Raw genomic sequence first — 18,441 nt, forward strand, 5'->3', positions numbered from 1 at the left:
AGTGAGTGATGAACACATATATTGTATATTTATATAATACATGTTGTTGATGTAATAAAAGATAAAAAAATAGTAAAATAAATACCTAATATTTAATCTTTTTAACAAAGCATTATATTTATATTTTCTCTAATGAACTAACAACGGTAACTTTAAACCACAATATATCAAGGCAAAAAAAAAATAATATTATTGGCAATCTTTTCAAGGTCATTTTGACAACACTGCACTAACGTCAAACATTTTGCAGTCCCCACTACGGTGGATTGTTTTGGCAAAATTTTCTAGTAGTACATGTTTATTTTTTACTAAATTTAATAGTTAATTTATGAAACATGCCGCTTATAAGATCTGCCAGCTTTAATTTATTCACAGAGATCACTCTCCGTATAATATTGTTTTCAGTATTTTGGTAAGTTGCCTGCCATATGTTGATGTAGCATTATTATTAAATTTTATGACAATTTATGAATGAAATGGTTATCATATTATATTTAATTTGTAAAATTACGCTTAATTAATAAGTTATATCTTTATAAATCATTAAATATTGGACTTAAACTGACTTATTTAAAGAAATGCTCCATTTAATAATGACGATATTTTGTTAGTATTCATCGAAGTAATTAATTTTTTTTAATAAATTGTTAAGTAATCATTATCTGTACTACTTTTTTACTACGCCCAGCTTTGTGTCTGTGAATTATTTTTTATATTCTATTTACTTTAGTAGAAAAATGTAACACAAGGGGATTTTTTTTAAATTCGTACTGTATATTTGTTCTTAAAGCATAAATTATTGATTGAAATTTCTTTCAGACTACATGAAGGAAAGGTCATAAATTAAACTTCTAGTTTTATTTTTTAAGTTGAACTCTTACTTGTGTCAATATTAGTATTAAAATTAAATTTGTTTACTATAAATCTTAAATAGACTTCAACTGTACTTATCCCCACCATCCCTCGGAGAGTTTGTGACACTGTCGGTCCCATTTTTTATCTTAAAATAAATAAATATCTACAACATACACACATGGTCATCTGTTTCTAAAGTAAGCAACTTAATGCTTGTGTTATAGGTAACAGCCGACTGGTATAGCTACATATTTTTTTTTTCGATAAAAATACATTTAAATATTACATATATAAATAAATATATATATCACCCAGACCGGGGTGCCCATAAACCCTGGAGCAGAAAGTTGGGTCACTGCAAACTGCGTCAACGGTCTAGTCAAAGTTCATAAACACCTGTTACCATATACCTGTAACTCAAAATATAGAATATATCCACCAACTTCTAATTGAGCATTGCCTCCGAGCCTTCTCCCACATGGGGAAAGAGGCCTATGCCCAGCTGTGGAACGTTGAGGGCTAAATCAACAGAAATCTGTTGCATAATGTCACATCTTACATAGCTTTTTTGGCAATCAGCGAAATAGGCTCTGACTTGAAATATAATGACTTTGATGAATTAGTTTTTCATTTTCATAAATATTCATTTCAATGCTTCATTCATTTATTCATAATCATAAGATTCATCTCAGCATTGTTTACATACTGTCGTGATGTGTGGTTACGGCAGTAAAGAATATGGCCACCCCCTCCTTCCTTTGGGTGTAGTAAGAGGTGACTAAGAGATAACACAGTTCCACTACTACCTTGGAACTTAAAAAGCCGATTGATGGCGGGATAAACATTCAACTACTGACTTTGAAATGCATAGGTCAACAAAGCCAGCCCTGCGGTCACCAACCCACCTGCCCAGCGTGGTGACTATGGGCAAAACACACAAGTTCACGTTATTTTTGGCGTAAACTTGTGGAGGCCTATGTCCAGCAGTGGAATACGATAGTGGTTGATGGGCTGAAGTGATGTTGATGCATCTATATACCGAATCTGTGATATCTTCCTTTTTAACTCTAATAAAATATTCTAAGCTGCCTTTGATTAATTGAAAACCAGACAAATACCTCTCTCTCTGTGTTTGGATATCTGACTTCCTGAGGGATCGATCGATCCGCGTAGTTATAGACGGTTGCGATTCCGATCGTTTGGCCATCAATGCCGGGGTTCTTCAGGGGTCTGTACTCTCGGCAACGCTATTCTTGCTGCACATCAACGACCTGCTCAAACCCGGAATCTTTGGGTATGCAGATGACAGCACCGTTGTCGAGCGTTACGTGTCCAACGCACGAGCGAGTGGGTCTGAGATCCAATCGCTGAGGGAAGCTATGATTCAGCGTCTGAACTTGTCCCTTAAAGCTGTCTTCGATTGGGGTGACGCAAACCTGGTCAAGTTCAACGCCTCTAAGACCCAGGCGTGTCTTTTTTCGGCAAAGCGGAGTCCTTTCCATCTGACTCCCTCTTTCCGAGGTGTACCCGTGCCCATAACCGGCCGCCTGGAGCTTCTTGGCGTTACTTTGTCATCCACCCTCAATTTCGGCTCTTACATAGAGACAAACGCTCAAACAGCTGCCAGAAAACTGGGCGTCCTCTCGAAGGTGAGACAGTACTTCACTCCGGAACAGCTTCTAAATTTATATCAAGCGCAAGTTCGATCATGCATGGAGTACTGCTCTCATCTTTGGGATGGCTCAGCCAAGTACCAGCTGGAGCTTCTCGAGTCGATCGAGAGACGAGCCAGGAGGCTCATCGGTGATGATGCACTGGTCGCTGCAAAGCTGCAAAGCTTGCATCATCGACGGAGGGTCGCCGGCCTGTCGGTATTTTATCGGATACACTTCGGAGAGTGTGCGCAGGAACTCCATAACCTGATTCCCCCTACCCCCTTCCATCATCGTACAACCAGACGCTCTGCGTTACGCCTTATATGGTTGACATTCCCCTTATACGCACTAAGCGATTCGCTAGTACATTCTTGATCCGTACAGCCAAAGAATGGAACTCTCTACCAGCGTCTGTGTTTCCAGAAAATTATAACCTGGGGATCTTTAAGTCGCGAGTGAATAGGTTACTTCTAGGTAAGCGTGCTCCATCTTAGACCGCATTTTCACTTATCATCAGGTGAAATAGTGGTCAAACGCAAGCCTATCATTGTATAAAAAAAAAATGTTATGTTATGCTTAAAAAACATTTTTGCATATTTAATTCTATAGGACTTACTACAATTGTCATTTCGAAGCTCCCAATATTCAACCCGTGATCGTGAATTTTTTGACGCCTACATGAACGAAGTAATTTTTTTTTTAATTTCGATTTTTTTTTTTTTTTTTTTTTTTATCATACAACTAGGTCGGCAAATAAGCCTATAGCTCACCTGATGGTAAGCGATTACCGTAGCTTGTAGACGCCTGCAACACCAGAAGCATCTCAAACGCGTTGCGGACCCTATCCCTAATCCCCCCAGGACCTCTGGTCACCTTACTCACCAACAGGAACACAGTGCTGCTTGAGAGCAGTATTATTTAGCTGCGATCTTCTGTAAGATCGAGATACTACCCCAGTCGAGTTGCTCCAGATTTTGAGCAAGATATTTCCTGCTGTGCCACACCTCATTTAAAATAATCTGAAAACGTGCTAAAATATTTAATCAAATATTTCAGCTATATGGAGTCCCTGGATCCGTTCATAAGAGTGATACCCCAGTGGGAGCTTGAAAACAATTGCAAATACCCTCGTCACGAGTCCTACGTACCGAGTGGCATGCTATGGTCTATAGTGTTAACAGTGCCCTGTGTGCTGTCGTTTGTAGCGTGGGCGTTCCTTAACGACTGCAATGATGCTATGGAGGTAACATATGCCCATGAAACTTATATATTTATTTATTTTTAATCAACTTCAAAAAAGAGGAAGATCTAAATTGGACCGTATTTTTTATGTATGGTACCTCATAAAATATATTTGATGTTCAGATATAGATGCTTCCTTTTTTAATAGAATGCTGGTGCTTGTTGTGTGGTCCCATTTAAATTTCATCGAAATCGGATAAGTGCTTTATTTGTTATATTAGGTCGGGGAAATAAGCTCTTGGTATTTTATATAGAAATTCAAGGTAAGATTTGACAAAATTTAAATAGGTATATATGTACCATTTTATTCGATAACTTGCCGCCATCTCGTAGGTATTGACAGGATTCTGTTGTTGTAGAAATTTTGGGACTTTTTATTAAAAAACCGCGTTTAGTAATTTTGACAGCCCCCTCTTGGTGTTAACTTGACACTACCTAAAGAATTCTGAAGAGACCAAAACAGATGAAAATCTGAGGGTGTAAGATCGAGGCTGTATGGTGGATAATAATAATAATAATAATAATTGGAGGAATTTGGAGGATAATAATTGGTGGATAATAATAATAATAATAATATTTTTATAATAATAAATAATAAATAAATAATAAATAAATAATAAATTTTGTTTGAAATTGATGAAATAAACATTTATTATTTATTATTATTATTATTTTTCGTCGACCTACGTTGTATTACTTGTCGATGTAACTGAAGTCGGTTTTTTTTCGTTTGTGAGCAAATAATTATAACATTAACTTAAGATTATTTATCATTGAATTATTTATACATTATTAAATTATTTATAGATTAATATATGATATAATTTCTTGCTAAAACTATACAACTCATCATCATCATTACAGCCTATACAGTCCACAGCTGGACATAGGCCTCCACAAGTTTACGCCAAAAATAACGTGAACTCATGTGTTTTGCCCATAGTCACCACGCTGGGCAGGCGGGTTGGTGACCGCAGTACTGGCTTTGTCGCACCGAAGACGCTGCTGCCCGTCTTCGGCCTGTGTATTTCAAAGCCAGCAGTTGGATGGTTATCCCGCTATCGGTCGGCTTCTTAAGTTCCAAGATGGTTGTGGAACCTTGTTATCCCTTAGTCGCCTCTTACGACACCAACGGGAAGAGAGGGGGTGGCTAAATTCTTTAGTGCCGTAGCCACACAGCACTATACAACTAATATTAATATAATAGAAAAAAAATATATTAAGTTATTTTTTATTAAATTATTTATTGGATGCGTTATGACTTCCCAGTCAAACTGTCTCAATTAATGTTGACTTTTCTGTTGATCATTTCTGGCCGCTTATTCTCATATTCTTGCTTAAGTCTCATCAGCTGTTGACAGTAAAATTCTGAATCGATGGTTTTGCCCAGCTCGTAATTAATGAGGCCCTTCAAATCCCATCATAAACTTAACATCCTTATTGCTTGTCAACCCGAGTGTCGCCATATGTGAAGCTTTCCTTCCACATTCGTCACCAGTCTTTTCAAAAATGATTCGTTATTAGCAAACAATACGCTATCAAAAAGTTTTTTGGAGTTGTAATTCATTTGGTGCGTTAGGAAACCCCTGAACACCCTGAAGTTAGTCAATAAAGTTAGCAACGTGAAGTTATCTAGCCAATGAAGTATAACTTCTTACGTGCGTACATGCACACACACTTTTTATATTTGCAACTTTTACAATACACGAAAACTTTTTCCTCTACCTGCTATTTACTTGAATATGTAAATTAGTCCACTTTTGTATAGGAATTATCCAGTTTCAACAAAATAATTTTATATTACAGTTGCTCCTCGCCTGGTCGCTTGCTCTTGGAATAACTGGAACTCTGACAGACACAGTCAAATTAATAGTCGGTAAGTATTATGGTTTGTGACATTTGTATTGGCCATACAGATCTTTGCCGTGGTCGGGGTGTTTGAGCGGTCCTTGTGGATCTCCCCACTGTGCCTCGGAGAGCACGTTAAGCCGTCAGTCTCGGTCGTTATCATGTAAACCTGATAGCGATCTGTTAGGAGCCTCAAGGCGAGAGTCTTTTTAAAAAAAGGAAACAAAATTAATTTTTTAAAGCACACGTCTAGCGCGGATGGAAGATGGGAATGAGACTGACTGTGGTGGATAAGTAATAACACCTGCTAAAGGATAGAAATGCTGAATAGGCAGAATAGGAGTGCTGAATTGGGAATAAGGGTAACTAATCAGGGTTATAACACCTCCCCGGGGTAGAATAAACTTCAGGGGCCTGAAGTTTAGGAGATACAAGGTCACACCTTGACTCTAATGCTTGGTGAAGGAATTTCACCCGAAGAGAGTTTGACAGGTTTAATAGGGGAAGGATCTTCTACCGAGGATTTGGGATTCCTATCAGGATTAACGGGATTAGGGGTTATGTCTTGTTCTTGGGTTGGTTGGGAGACGTTAGGGAAGCGATAGGAAAGACGTTGCGATTTAATACATACAAAAATTTTGAATATACAGTAAATACAAATTAAGGAAAATATTAACATTATGGCTATTGAGTAGTGAGTCCCGTATTTTATAATTTGGTGCTGGTTAATGATTTTATCAGCTTCCTTTGACATAGATTTTAACCTTAAGCTAGTTTCTGAAGTAAAGGTATCTAAATCAATATTTTGAAGTTGAATAGGGGGCTCATTACTTATCTCATTTTGGAACTTATCTAAAATACAACAAGGATCTTTTATTAAATTAAAATTAGGACGAGGAACACTTATATTTAATTTTAAACCACTAAATCTAGGAACTAATTTTGTAGTTTTACAAGACGCGACACAATTTTGTGGTACCTTCAAAACACCAGTACCGACTACATCTAATTCCAAAATTTTCTGATTAATACAGTCCATATACACTTTATTGTTCTGGGATTGTATGTATATCCAGTTATTGTCTGAAATGGGCATCCAAATGTCTAATATCCCACTAAGAAAATCGGTTTTGCACTGCACGGGTAGAACATTGATTACTTTTGACAATAATTCACTTTCACAATTCGGATGAGCACTTGTGGGATAAACACTCATTATATAGCAGATGTACTCATTTGCGCTAACTGCTTGGCAATCCGTAAGTGATTCCAGATTACAGTATTCTGTCTTATCTTTGGTCATTGCGATAAACTTATTACTAGGTCTTATAAGACTAAAGGTATTAGGGTTTACATAGTCGTGTGGAGTGGGTAATGCTATACTATGAAATAATTCATATTCTCTTGGGGAAACTAATGGTAATCTTAATACAAATATTATCTTATCATTTAGACTATAGCAAGCTATACTAGATACATTTAATAGTATATGGATATTCCTTAACTCTAAACTTATTGGTAGTTTAACATTAGTTGGTAAGTATCTATAGTTGTCGACAAGCTCTTTATACAGTTGTTTCGGAGGTAATATAGCGGGATGCAAAGTATTACGACTGCTGAACAAGATGGCATTTGTTATATCCTCCATTTGAAACGACAATGTAAGCAAGGATGCCTCTAAACTAGTCAAGATTGAATCTATATTCGATTTGTAATTTAATTCAACAGAAATTTTGGAGATATTTTTAAGTTTTAAAGAAAGGTTGTTAACGGCTTCATCAAGGCTAGCTTCATTGATTTTTATTTTATGAAGAGTATCGTTAAATTTGGACAAGGTTGTAGTTGTGACCAAGATACTTTCTTTTATCAATGAACTTAGTCTTTTTTCATTATCTTGGACATTTTGTATTGCGTTATCATATTTTATTGCGTCATCTTCGTTCAAAGTGCCAAATATAGTTTTTGATAAAGTTCCTACGGCACCTATCCAAGCTCTCTTAAATCTTTTACTACCAATTAAATGTGAAATAGAGGAATATGCTGATGCAATATCGTTGTATTTTACAGTTAGTGGTTCTAAGGTGTTATGACATTCTAGGTTTGTTATTGTTTCCATCTGGATCTGACTACATAAAAATCGTACCGTACCTAAGATAGAATTAATATTTTCCATATGCGGTTCAATATAAGACATATCGTAAGCGGTAACGATATCTAGATGACCGACGTTAATCTTAAGTTTCCCGATTGGATCAAAGTAAATGCCTGGTCCAGACTTGATTGGACGGGTATACTCTTGAAGAGCATTAGCCATCGTGCTGTAAGGAAAGATAAATTTGTAAATATTATGTTATAGAGTAAAATGATCTTAATTATAATATTTTATTTTCCAGCATGAGATGTATCCTCGATTTCAGCGTGTTTAACTTCATCGTAATGGTGTTTGACATGGCGTCTGTTAATGAGTAGTGAAAGTGTGTGGTCACCGTGTATTTTTACTACCTTGAATGGCCCTTTCCATACTGGAGATAAGGCTTTACGTAGCCTTAGATGATTTTTGAGTAAAACGTAATCGCCAACTTTATATTCTACAGGGCGAGTGCGAGTGTCGTAGTATTCTTTAGATGTCGTTTTGGATTTGTGTATAAACTCTAATGCTTTGTCGCGGGTGAATTTTAGGCGATGTTGTAGCATTCTAACGTATTCGGGGTATGTAGCTGTAGATGATTCCTCGTAGACGGATGTTGGAATATGCGGTTTATGTCCGAACAATAATTCGTATGGGGAGTAATGAGTAGTTGAATGGACGGCTGTATTATATGCTAACATGGCTGTGTAAACATACCGAGGCCAGTTGTCCTGGTTGTCATTTATATACGATTTGAGGTACTCCTTTAGGGTAGAATGCGATCTTTCTAACGCACCTTGGGTTTGTGGATGATATGGTGAGGAAAATAAGTGTTTGATTTTCAGAAATTGACACGTTGTTTGGAATAACTCTGCAGTGAAATTTGTCCCTTGATCAGTAAGTATGTGTTTAGGTATGCCAAACAGAGACACAAAGTGTAAAAGGCACTCGCTTGTCTCTTCGGCGGTGATACTGCGGATTGGGTATGCTAAACTAAATTTTGTTAGGTCGTCCTGCATAGTTAAGATGAATTTTAATTTAGCTGTTCCGGATTCAGGAAGAGGTCCCACAATGTCTATGGATAATCTTTCGAATGGAGAAGTTGAGGTAGATGTTATAACCATCGGTGCTCGATTTATCTTGCGCAGGGCTTTATTAGATTGACAAGATTGGCATTTTTTGATATAGGATTCAATGTCGGTTCGCATGTTTTTCCAGAAATATCGCTCTTTAATGCGGTTAAGCATCCTGTTGGTTCCAAGATGACCGGCAATAGGTATGTCGTGGTTCTCCTTAAGGATTTTCGGAATTTCGTTCAAGGTTGGATATATTATTTGATCATGATATATGTGAATTCTAATATTAGTTCCATCAAACAGGTAGCCTAACATGTTATAAATTTTTACGAAGGAATGTCTATCAAAGGGATTTTTGAAGTCAGATATACATATGTCATTTTCAGTTGGATACGTTATCATTATCTCATCTCGTAAATATTTCAAGGTTTTAAATATATCTGGGTATGAATGATCATCGAAATAGTGAACTTTCGTAAACGCGAAGAGGTAAGTTTTAGTTTCATATTCTAAAGGTAAGCAGGTAAAGGGACTTCTTTCTAATTTCAAAAATTCGCTGCGGGCAGGTTCTGGACAGTTATTAATTATTTCTTGGACGTAGGGCATAGACTCATCCATGTCTACTGAGGTAGGTATTATAATCAATTTTTGGGTGCTCTTAAGCAGGCTATTATTGTGTTCTATTATTTGTGTGTTAAAGGATTTCGTCGGTGATTTTAAGAAATTGTTATATGTTTCATCAGGTAGGTGTAGAGATGCTTGTGGTGCGACAGAACTTCCTGCCTCATTCGAAGGTATTGGTAAGGTTTCATGGGTTAAAGAAGGTCCGAGGTTTTCGGCCATGGGAAGAGATACTTCCTCCGTGATTAAAGATTGAGGTTCTGGATTTAATTCAAGATTTGTTTCGTTGGTTGGTATTGACAACATTTCCGGTATTTGATAATCTGGTTCAAGATTAGAAATATTAGGTATAGATGGTGCCTGCCAGCTGGTCGACGGTTGGGGATCAATAATCGGGTTTGGATTCGGTTTAATGGGCGTGGTTGCTTTTTCAATAGCAATAGGAGGAGTTAATGGTACGAAATCCAAATTTCTTTCATCTAAAGGGCTAAATGTTACTTCAGCCCATTCAGCAAGGTCATTATTGCCCATGGGTGGTTCTGGTAAAGGTGTAGGGTCATTAATTAATGGCAACGGATTCTCGTTGGCCCATTCATTTAGTTCGTTATCGCCAATAGAAAGTTCTGGTAGAAGTGTTGGATCGCTATTTGATGGTAATTGGTTCTCGATTTCTGGATATATAGGATTAACGGGATAGCGAGATAAAGCGTCTGCTGCTGAATTAAGCTTGCCCTTCCTATAAACTATTTCGTAGTCAAACTCTTCGAGCTTGAGACGCCATCTTTGTAATTTACTTGAGGGGTCTTTATGATTAAAAAGCCATTTTAAAGGGCGATGATCGGTAACAATTTTAAATCTTTGACCGTAGAGGTACGGTCTGAAAGTTTTGCATCCGAATAAAATAGCCAGTAATTCTTTCTCTGTGGTGCTGTAGTTGCTTTCACTTTTATTTAGAGTTCGGGAAGCGAAGGCGATTGGCCGTTCTTGACCATAGGGACCCTGGGAAAGAACAGCTCCGAGGGCATAGTTTGATGCATCCGTTGTGACTGTAAAAGGTTTAGTGAAATCAGGGTAACAAAGAACAGGAGCTGAAATGAGTTTATTTTTTAGGGTTTCTAATGCCATTTGCTGTTGGTTTTGCCAAACAAAAGGCTGATCTTTCTTCAGGAGACTGGTTAAAGGTTTAGCGGTTTTCGAGAAATCGGGTATGAACCGTCTATAGTAAGATACTAGTCCGAGAAACGATTTAATATCTTTAGGATTCTGTGGAGTGGGGAATTGGAGGACGGCCTTGATTTTATCTGGGTTCGGCCTGACGCCGTCGGCAGAAATGACATGGCCAAGATAGGCGACTTCTCGACGTAAGAACTCGCACTTGTCGGGTTGCAACTTAAGGTTAAATTTTCGCATTCTCTGGAAGATCAATTCCAAATTTTGTATATGTGTTCTTATGTCGTGAGAATAGCAAATGACGTCATCAAGGTATATAAAGCAACGTATACCTTGTAGTCCGGAGAGAGCAGAATTCATCAACCTCTGAAAAGTTGAGGGTGCATTTTTTAAGCCAAACGGCATACGGAGAAATTGAAAGTGGCCTTCTGGGACAGTGAACGCTGTTTTGGATTTGTCGTCTTCATTTAACAGGATCTGATGAAAGCCGGATGCGAGGTCTAATGTGGAGAAGTAAGTACTCTGGCCTAATTGATCAAGAATTTCTGTAATTTGGGGAATTGGATAAGTGTCGCCAATTGTTATATCGTTTAATTTCCTATAATCTATAACAACTCTCCATTTTTGGATATTAGACGCATCTAACTTTTTTGGTACAACCCATATTGGGGAAGACCAGGGTGAGTTCGATGGTTCAATAATATTTTGATCTAACATTTTATTAATTTGATCACGGACTTCAGTTTTATGCACTTCAGGAAACCGGTAAGTTTTAGTATGAATTGGGACGTCTGTGGTTGTTTTTATATCATGTTTTAATGCATTCGTATATGTTAGGTTTTCGCCTGGTAAATGGAAAATGTCGGAATAATCGGAACATAGTTGCATAAGGGCACCCTTTTCTTCTTCATTAAGGTGAGAGACGCGAAGCTGTTTTAGAACTTCTTCTGTACGTTTAGTAACATTAGAATAAGCATTTATATGGTTAATGGTCGCGGATTGATACACGTTGGATTCGTAAGGCTCAATAGGGATCAATTTTAGATTTAAATTAGACTTTAAGGTAATTTCATTCTCGGAGGTGTTAACTACGGATAAATTTATTCTATTATTTTCTTTAACCCGAACTACGCAATTGGCTATTAATAATGAATCGGAGATTTTTTGATCGAGGACTAATCCTTCCTTTAATTCCGGATTTGAAACGGAGCATTCGATAATTTGCTCAGTTCTAGGAGGGATGACATAGGCAGGATCATTGAAATGTAATTTTAACGCCGCCTTCCCGATTTTGAGTATATCTTTATTATAATCTATATTACAATTAAGCGCGTTGAGCATGTCAGAACCAATGATGCCATCATAGGGTAAATGAATTTTATCAATAACATGAAATTTGTAAGAAACGTTTGATTTAGCTATTTTTAATTTTAACTGAAAGTGACCTCGTGTCAGGATAGGATTTCCTGATGAGTCGATTCCTTTAAGTTGGATAGTTTCTTTTATAAGTTTAGGATGATTTTGCAGACATGAATGTTTAATTAAGCTTACAGAAGATCCTGAGTCGACAAGTAGGGAAAGAGGAATGTCGGATACTAAGGATTCCACGATTACATGTGGTAGGAGCATAATGCTTGGGTCATTAGTGATTTCAAAAATATTGGATTTAGTATTATTATAGCCACTATAAGGTTGGGGCTGGTTACCCTGTTTGTGATTGGGCTCAGAAACAATATTAGCCTGTTGGTCATGTAACGACGCGGGCTTAGAATTATGTTGGATTTGAGAATTTTGACTTCCATGTATCGGAGTCGGGGATTGGTAATTATAATTATTCGATTTAGAGTTAGTATCATGAATGAGGGTATCGGTTTGTGTTCGACTAGGTCCCGCACGATACCGGGACGAGACATTTACTCGTTTTTTGAGTTAAAATCTACGGTGTCGTAGCCCTCTGTGGGACTAGTTGGACTTGTTGGATGACTTGTACCCTCATCGGAGTTATCAGTCAGTAAATGAACACGGTGTTGCGTCCTAGAATTATTTGAATTGAACTTAGACCGTTCATTGTTATATTGTCGTTTGTGACATTGTTCTAGGATGTGACCGGGTGTCTTGCAATATCTACAGAATATTTCTGAGCCATTGATCGGGGCTTGATTATGATTATTATAATAATTGTTAGGTGATTTTGAAATTGATTGACTTGGAAAATTGCGATTGAATTTATAATTATGTTGGTTATTCGAATTTTGATTAAAATTAGACTTGATAATTCTTGGTTTTTCTAATCTCGCACTAGACTGAGAATTTTTGTAAAGAAATTGTTGAATTTTTTCCTCTGAAATTGCTATATTAACAGCCTCATTAAGAGTTTTTGGGGATTTGCACCGGATTATGTTTGAGATACGTGGTGTTAATCCCATTTGAAAATGATGAAGTGCCAATTCTTCCATGGCTGCTGTTCTCCCTATCATTTCTCTACTTTTGTGACCGTGACTAATTGATATTTCGGTGAGGAGTTGCGATAAACAAGTCTCAACCCTCAACGCGTACTGGCTAACAGGTTCATTTGGGTGCTGTTTGCACTCTTGAAGGTCTGTCAATAAATGAGCGTAATGTTTCCGCTCGCTGAATTGTGTTTTTAAGAATTCTTTGAGTTGTGGCCAATTTAAAAATTCTTTAATCGAACAAGCTACTTGGGCTTTACCTTGTAATTGGCAAAGTATATATTTAAATAATATATCTTTTTGGGGTTCTGTGGCTAGGTCATAGGCGTTACTACAGTTTACCAGAAACGCGTTTAAGGTTTCCCTGGAACCGTCGTATGGTTTTATGAATTTTAATAAAGTTGAAAGATCTAATTCTATCTTAGTTCCGGTAGCAATTTTTTTCTTGGACCTAGTAATAGGTCCAGATGGAAGTGATTCTAAAGGAGGAGTACAAGTAGCACCGTCCTGTTCAGTTGTTAAATATATATCTGGATTTTCTAATTTTGGGCTCGGAGCTCTGCTGGTTGCCATTTTTATTTTTATAATATGTACAGAAATGTCCTTATATTATAATTAACAATAATTATTATAAGCAGTTGATGATTAAAATGACTCGCAATGACCAAATTACAAAAATGAATTCGACTTACAGTAATGCAGCTAGAGCGATAGCGATGCGATTCATTTCCGTTCGTCCCACGCGTCGTCTTGCGTATCGTATTTCTTCCGAGCGTTGCGTCGATCGGTTATCAGTTATTGCGTCGATAGGTCACAGGTTCTTGTTGCATGCGTTTTGTTGCTAAGATGTACACTGATGATTTATATTTATGATAGGGGTTAAACTTCACAAAATCGGGGTTGTCACACAATTTTAGCGTCCTTGGAACTCGTTCAACTCGCGCACTTTTGATATATGAATTCAATATTGAATTTTATTTAAACTTTAAAACGGAGAGACGTTTTTCCTGGGACCTTTCAGATCCCTTTTCCGCTGCCACCAATGTTAGGAGCCTCAAGGCGAGAGTCTTTTTAAAAAAAGGAAACAAAATTAATTTTTTAAAGCACACGTCTAGCGCGGATGGAAGATGGGAATGAGACTGACTGTGGTGGATAAGTAATAACACCTGCTAAAGGATAGAAATGCTGAATAGGCAGAATAGGAGTGCTGAATTGGGAATAAGGGTAACTAATCAGGGTTATAACAGATCGTTACTCATAGTAGGGAATACATCCGCCAACCCGCATTGGAGCAGCGTGGTAGATTAAGTTCTGATCCTTCTCCTACATAGGGAAAGAGACATATTCTCAGCAGTGGGATATTACAGGCTGAAGCGTAAGCAAAAGTATTCCTAAAATTTTTCTTTTATTTATAATACAACATCCACGGGCTCGTCCCTTAAAAAAATAGCGTCCCTTAATAAAATATAATACAGAGTAAAAATAAAAAAAAGCTAATAACAAGCTACCACATATTGAATATTATAACTGTACATTTATCATTCTTTTCTTATATTGGCTATATACAATGTAGGCAGAGACGTGGGCGTGTGCGACTTTCCATTATTTGGTATTTGTATTAATATATGACTTATTGATGTGAATTGAATTCATATCCAAAAGCTATATGTCTAATCTCATGACTCATGTGGTATATTACAGGTCGTCCCCGACCAGATTTCTTCTACCGATGTTTCCCAGATGGGATTCAAACTGCGGACCTCAAGTGTACGGGAGACATCGCTGATGTTATGGAGGGGAGGAAATCATTCCCTAGTGGGCATAGCAGCTGTGAGTTTCTAATGCCTATTGTTCCGTTCAAGGCACTCTAGTACTAAAAGGAAAGGTAGAAATTTATATAAGGTTTAGACTGAAAAACAGCTTATATATTATTATATTTAGAGCCTAATTCAGCAGTTGTGGATAACGCTGTTTGACGGATGATTATATCCGACAGATATAACCCTAAAAAATTCCAATAAGATCCCATCAAAAGCGACAAAAGCCACTTAGCAACCAATAAATATACCAATAAACCAATTTTTTTTTTTCAACATCGAATTCCACTGTGTTTATGATATAATTCTACTCGCAAATATGAATCTAAATGGTGTGGTTAGTTAAACAAAAGAACAGGTCTTAATGGCATTCCACCTCCTGCTGTTAAAGTCTAGCCGTAACTTATTTGCAGGATAAAACTTTGTCCGCAAATGGTAAAACAGGTCCTCAGCGCAAGAAAATCCTAAAATATATGTTAGTTGACAAAATAAATTAATACTTTATCTATCTATATTGACACTTCCGAACCGCTTTTTCTATGACTTACCCTACACCGAAATATGGTCAGAAAGAAATCACCTTTTTTAGCGATAAAACCGGCCTTTGTACATTCCTCTTATTTCACTTTTTTTTTGTATCTTTCAATGGTGTACAGACGATTTAGTCTGTAACATCCCACTACAGGGCATGGGCGCCTTTCGCCGTCTAATAGAAGGATCTGAGCTTTATCCACCACGCTGCTCCACTGTAGATCAGTGACAGCAGGATATTACTTCAAAATTGCAAAATATAACATATACATATAAATAATTTTAACATTTATAATCCGTCTCCCAGTATCGTTCTGCTCCCTGGGCATCGTGTCCGCGTGGGCGTGCGGGCGTCTGAGAGCCCTGGGCCGGAGGCGGGGCTCCGCGGCGCGGGTTCTGACCGCACTGGCGCCCCTCGTGGGAGCCGCCTGCATTGCCCTCTCCAGGACGTGCGACTACCATCACCACTGGCAAGGTCATTTATACTCATACTTTACCGCCAAACAAGTGTACGGCTCACCTGATGGTAAAAGCCCCAAGGAGCTCTGGTCACCTTACTCACCACAGGAACTGCTTGAAAGCAGTATTATTTAGCCGTGGTCTTTTGTTAGGTTGAAGTGCTTTCCAAGTCGGGCTTGTCCAGATTTTGAGCAGGATATAGCAATTTTTCCTGTAATATGAATCAAACCAGGTCTGGTTGATGTAATAATTAAAATCAATCAGGACCATCGACGATAGGTTGGCGCAGTACATAAATGTTTGGATTGGTCATATAGATGTCGTCGGAGCTTTTGTGCTTATATTCTCGGTGTATTAGGAACCATGAAACAAGATTTTTTATCTGCTGGGGCCGCCCTGTTGAAAGTTATAATAAAAAACGACGATTTGTATGGGAAGTTATTGTAAACAATTGTGTGTTTGAAACAGGGATTCCAAATGCTTTATTCAAATTTGATACGTTAAAATACAATTTTTTTCTGGGCATTTTTCGATCAAGACAGATCTATTAGGATCCCAAATGGAACTTACCATCCATCAACATTCAACATCGGAGTTTTTCCTCAGGGTTAACATTAATAAGTAATAAAATGAGTAAATCATCAATTAAAAAGTAGTTGGCAATACCCGGTCAAATTAGAAAGGTATAGTTCGCGTCATGTAAAAAGAACGCTAAAAGAAACTGCGTTTGCGCGTGGGTATATTCGCGCACAAAAGTACTACTGTTTTATTTTTTAATTAGGCTTTCACTTCGTATAATGGTTATTGGTAGGTACATTAAAAAATACTAGAAATACCAGTGCGAATAATTCGGACTAAATAAGTATAGTAATTGTCACTTTACAAAATTACAATTTTTTTTAAACAAAAGCCATAACAAATTTTTTAGTTATTGAAATGTCGTATTAAAAAATATTAATTATCTGTACTCTCGATATTCGTATCTTAATAGTTTTTATGTGTCTAAAATGATAAATTCATATTTGTTTTTTAGTGAAATAAATAGTAAATGGAGTTTTACAAGTGTCCGTATGCTAATGTGTTGTGAAAGTGGGTGATAAATGCGGAAAAAACGTGAATTACGATTAACAGTGGTTTGTTTACCAAATAAGACTGTTCCAAAAAATGGACAGTACCAAAAATGTTTTTCAAGAGTTGGCAACACTTTAAATTTTGGCCTTTGCGCATTTTGACAGCCGGCGTCTTTTTACATGACGCGAATTATATATTGTAAATAATTTTTCTCACTTCTCTATGTAAAACTATTTCGTAATTTAAAACTTTTCTACTAGTATTTTGAGTCGACGTCGAACTATCCAACCAATAGCACAGCGGCAAACATGCGACACGTGATAAACACGGCCGCCCCCTACCCCATACCACCAAATAGACCGATAAATCGCTTCTGCGCAGCTTCAAGGCCAGCGTTCTTTTTACATGACGCGAACTATAACACATGAAAAGCACCAGCTTTCGAACAAAAAAAGAATCATCAAAATCGGTACACCCATTGCAGTTATATTATTGTTTTCGAAGTTATTTAAAAAAAAACAGATTTTTTTTAGCTATAGATAATTTTATCTTTCAGATGTGTTAGTGGGATCGATCCTGGGGTTAGCGGTTTCGACATTCTGCTACAGACAGTACTACAATCCTCTATCATCGGATCTAGCGGGCGTTCCATACATAGTCTCAAAGGCGAATGTAGCAAAATTCTTCAGTGGAAAACCAGACATAAGTCCCATAAAAGATATAAAGGAAGAATCGACACCATTGTTAAACGGTAAAAAAGAAGATAAATGGATTTAATGATAGTTATTATTTTAAATCAGGACGCTAAAGATTTTAAAAGTTTTTTATTATATACTATACAAGCGAGGGGCATTTGTTTAAACTACATATCTATAATAATATTATAAATCTGGTAAATTTTTTGGACACACGCATATGCAATTTTAAAACTTTTTTTTCTCAAATTAACGTGGGTGCAAACAAGCTTACGGCTCAGATTGTAGGCGATTACCGTAGCTTATAGACGTCTGCAACACCAGAAGCATCACAGGTGTGTTGTCGATCCTATCCCCAATTCCCCCAGGAGCTCTGATGATGAACACAATACTGGCTGCTGTTGCAGGCGTCTTTAAGCTACGGTAATCGCTTACCATCCGGCGAACCGTACGTTTGATAACCTAGTTATGTATATAAAAAAAATTGTATGGAGTGTATATGGTTTAATTTAATGCCTATCGCTTGTATCAATCTTTATATAAAAAGATATTTGATAAAAATAGTATAAATTGGGTGCTTTTCTAATAATGTATCTCGTATTTTAAAAATGATCAAAAAGTACATGAAAATTTATCCCTTAAGGGCTATATGAAAATTAGTTTAATTATTTTTTTATTAAGGTATTGTGAATTCGAAACCAAACCAAAAAAATGTATATTAATTGTTTTCTAAGAAAATGTTCCTGTACATGTTTTACTAATTATATAAAATTATGTACTTAACCGTATACATAATATTGACCTTAGTATTGTTACTAAGATT

At 37.0% G+C, this 18,441-nt stretch overlaps 1 protein-coding gene across 1 annotated transcript; it reads left to right on the forward strand.

The window, feature by feature from the left end:
• Nucleotides 1–335: 335 nt before the first annotated feature.
• Nucleotides 336–17,765, forward strand: LOC123667175 (phospholipid phosphatase 5). Its single transcript, XM_045601143.1, has 6 exons — nt 336–412; nt 3,567–3,753; nt 5,559–5,628; nt 14,747–14,875; nt 15,701–15,868; nt 17,480–17,765. Exons 1-6 carry the CDS (start codon nt 336–338, stop codon nt 17,698–17,700), a joined length of 852 nt encoding a protein of 283 aa, XP_045457099.1. The 3' UTR covers nt 17,701–17,765.
• Nucleotides 17,766–18,441: the final 676 nt, after the last annotated feature.

This window comes from Melitaea cinxia, chromosome 27 (assembly GCF_905220565.1).
Source record: "Melitaea cinxia chromosome 27, ilMelCinx1.1, whole genome shotgun sequence".
In the NCBI taxonomy this organism is placed as follows: Eukaryota; Metazoa; Arthropoda; class Insecta; order Lepidoptera; family Nymphalidae; genus Melitaea; species Melitaea cinxia.

Excerpts from the sequence above, each read along its gene's own strand:
- LOC123667175 (XM_045601143.1), top strand. The coding sequence starts at position 336 with ATGCCGCTTATAAGATCTGCCAGCTTTAATTTATTCACAGAGATCACT. Across the intron at positions 3,754-5,558 it reads ACTGCAATGATGCTATGGAG|TTGCTCCTCGCCTGGTCGCT; the intron begins GTAACATATGCC and ends TTTATATTACAG. Across the intron at positions 14,876-15,700 it reads CCCTAGTGGGCATAGCAGCT|TATCGTTCTGCTCCCTGGGC; the intron begins GTGAGTTTCTAA and ends TCCGTCTCCCAG.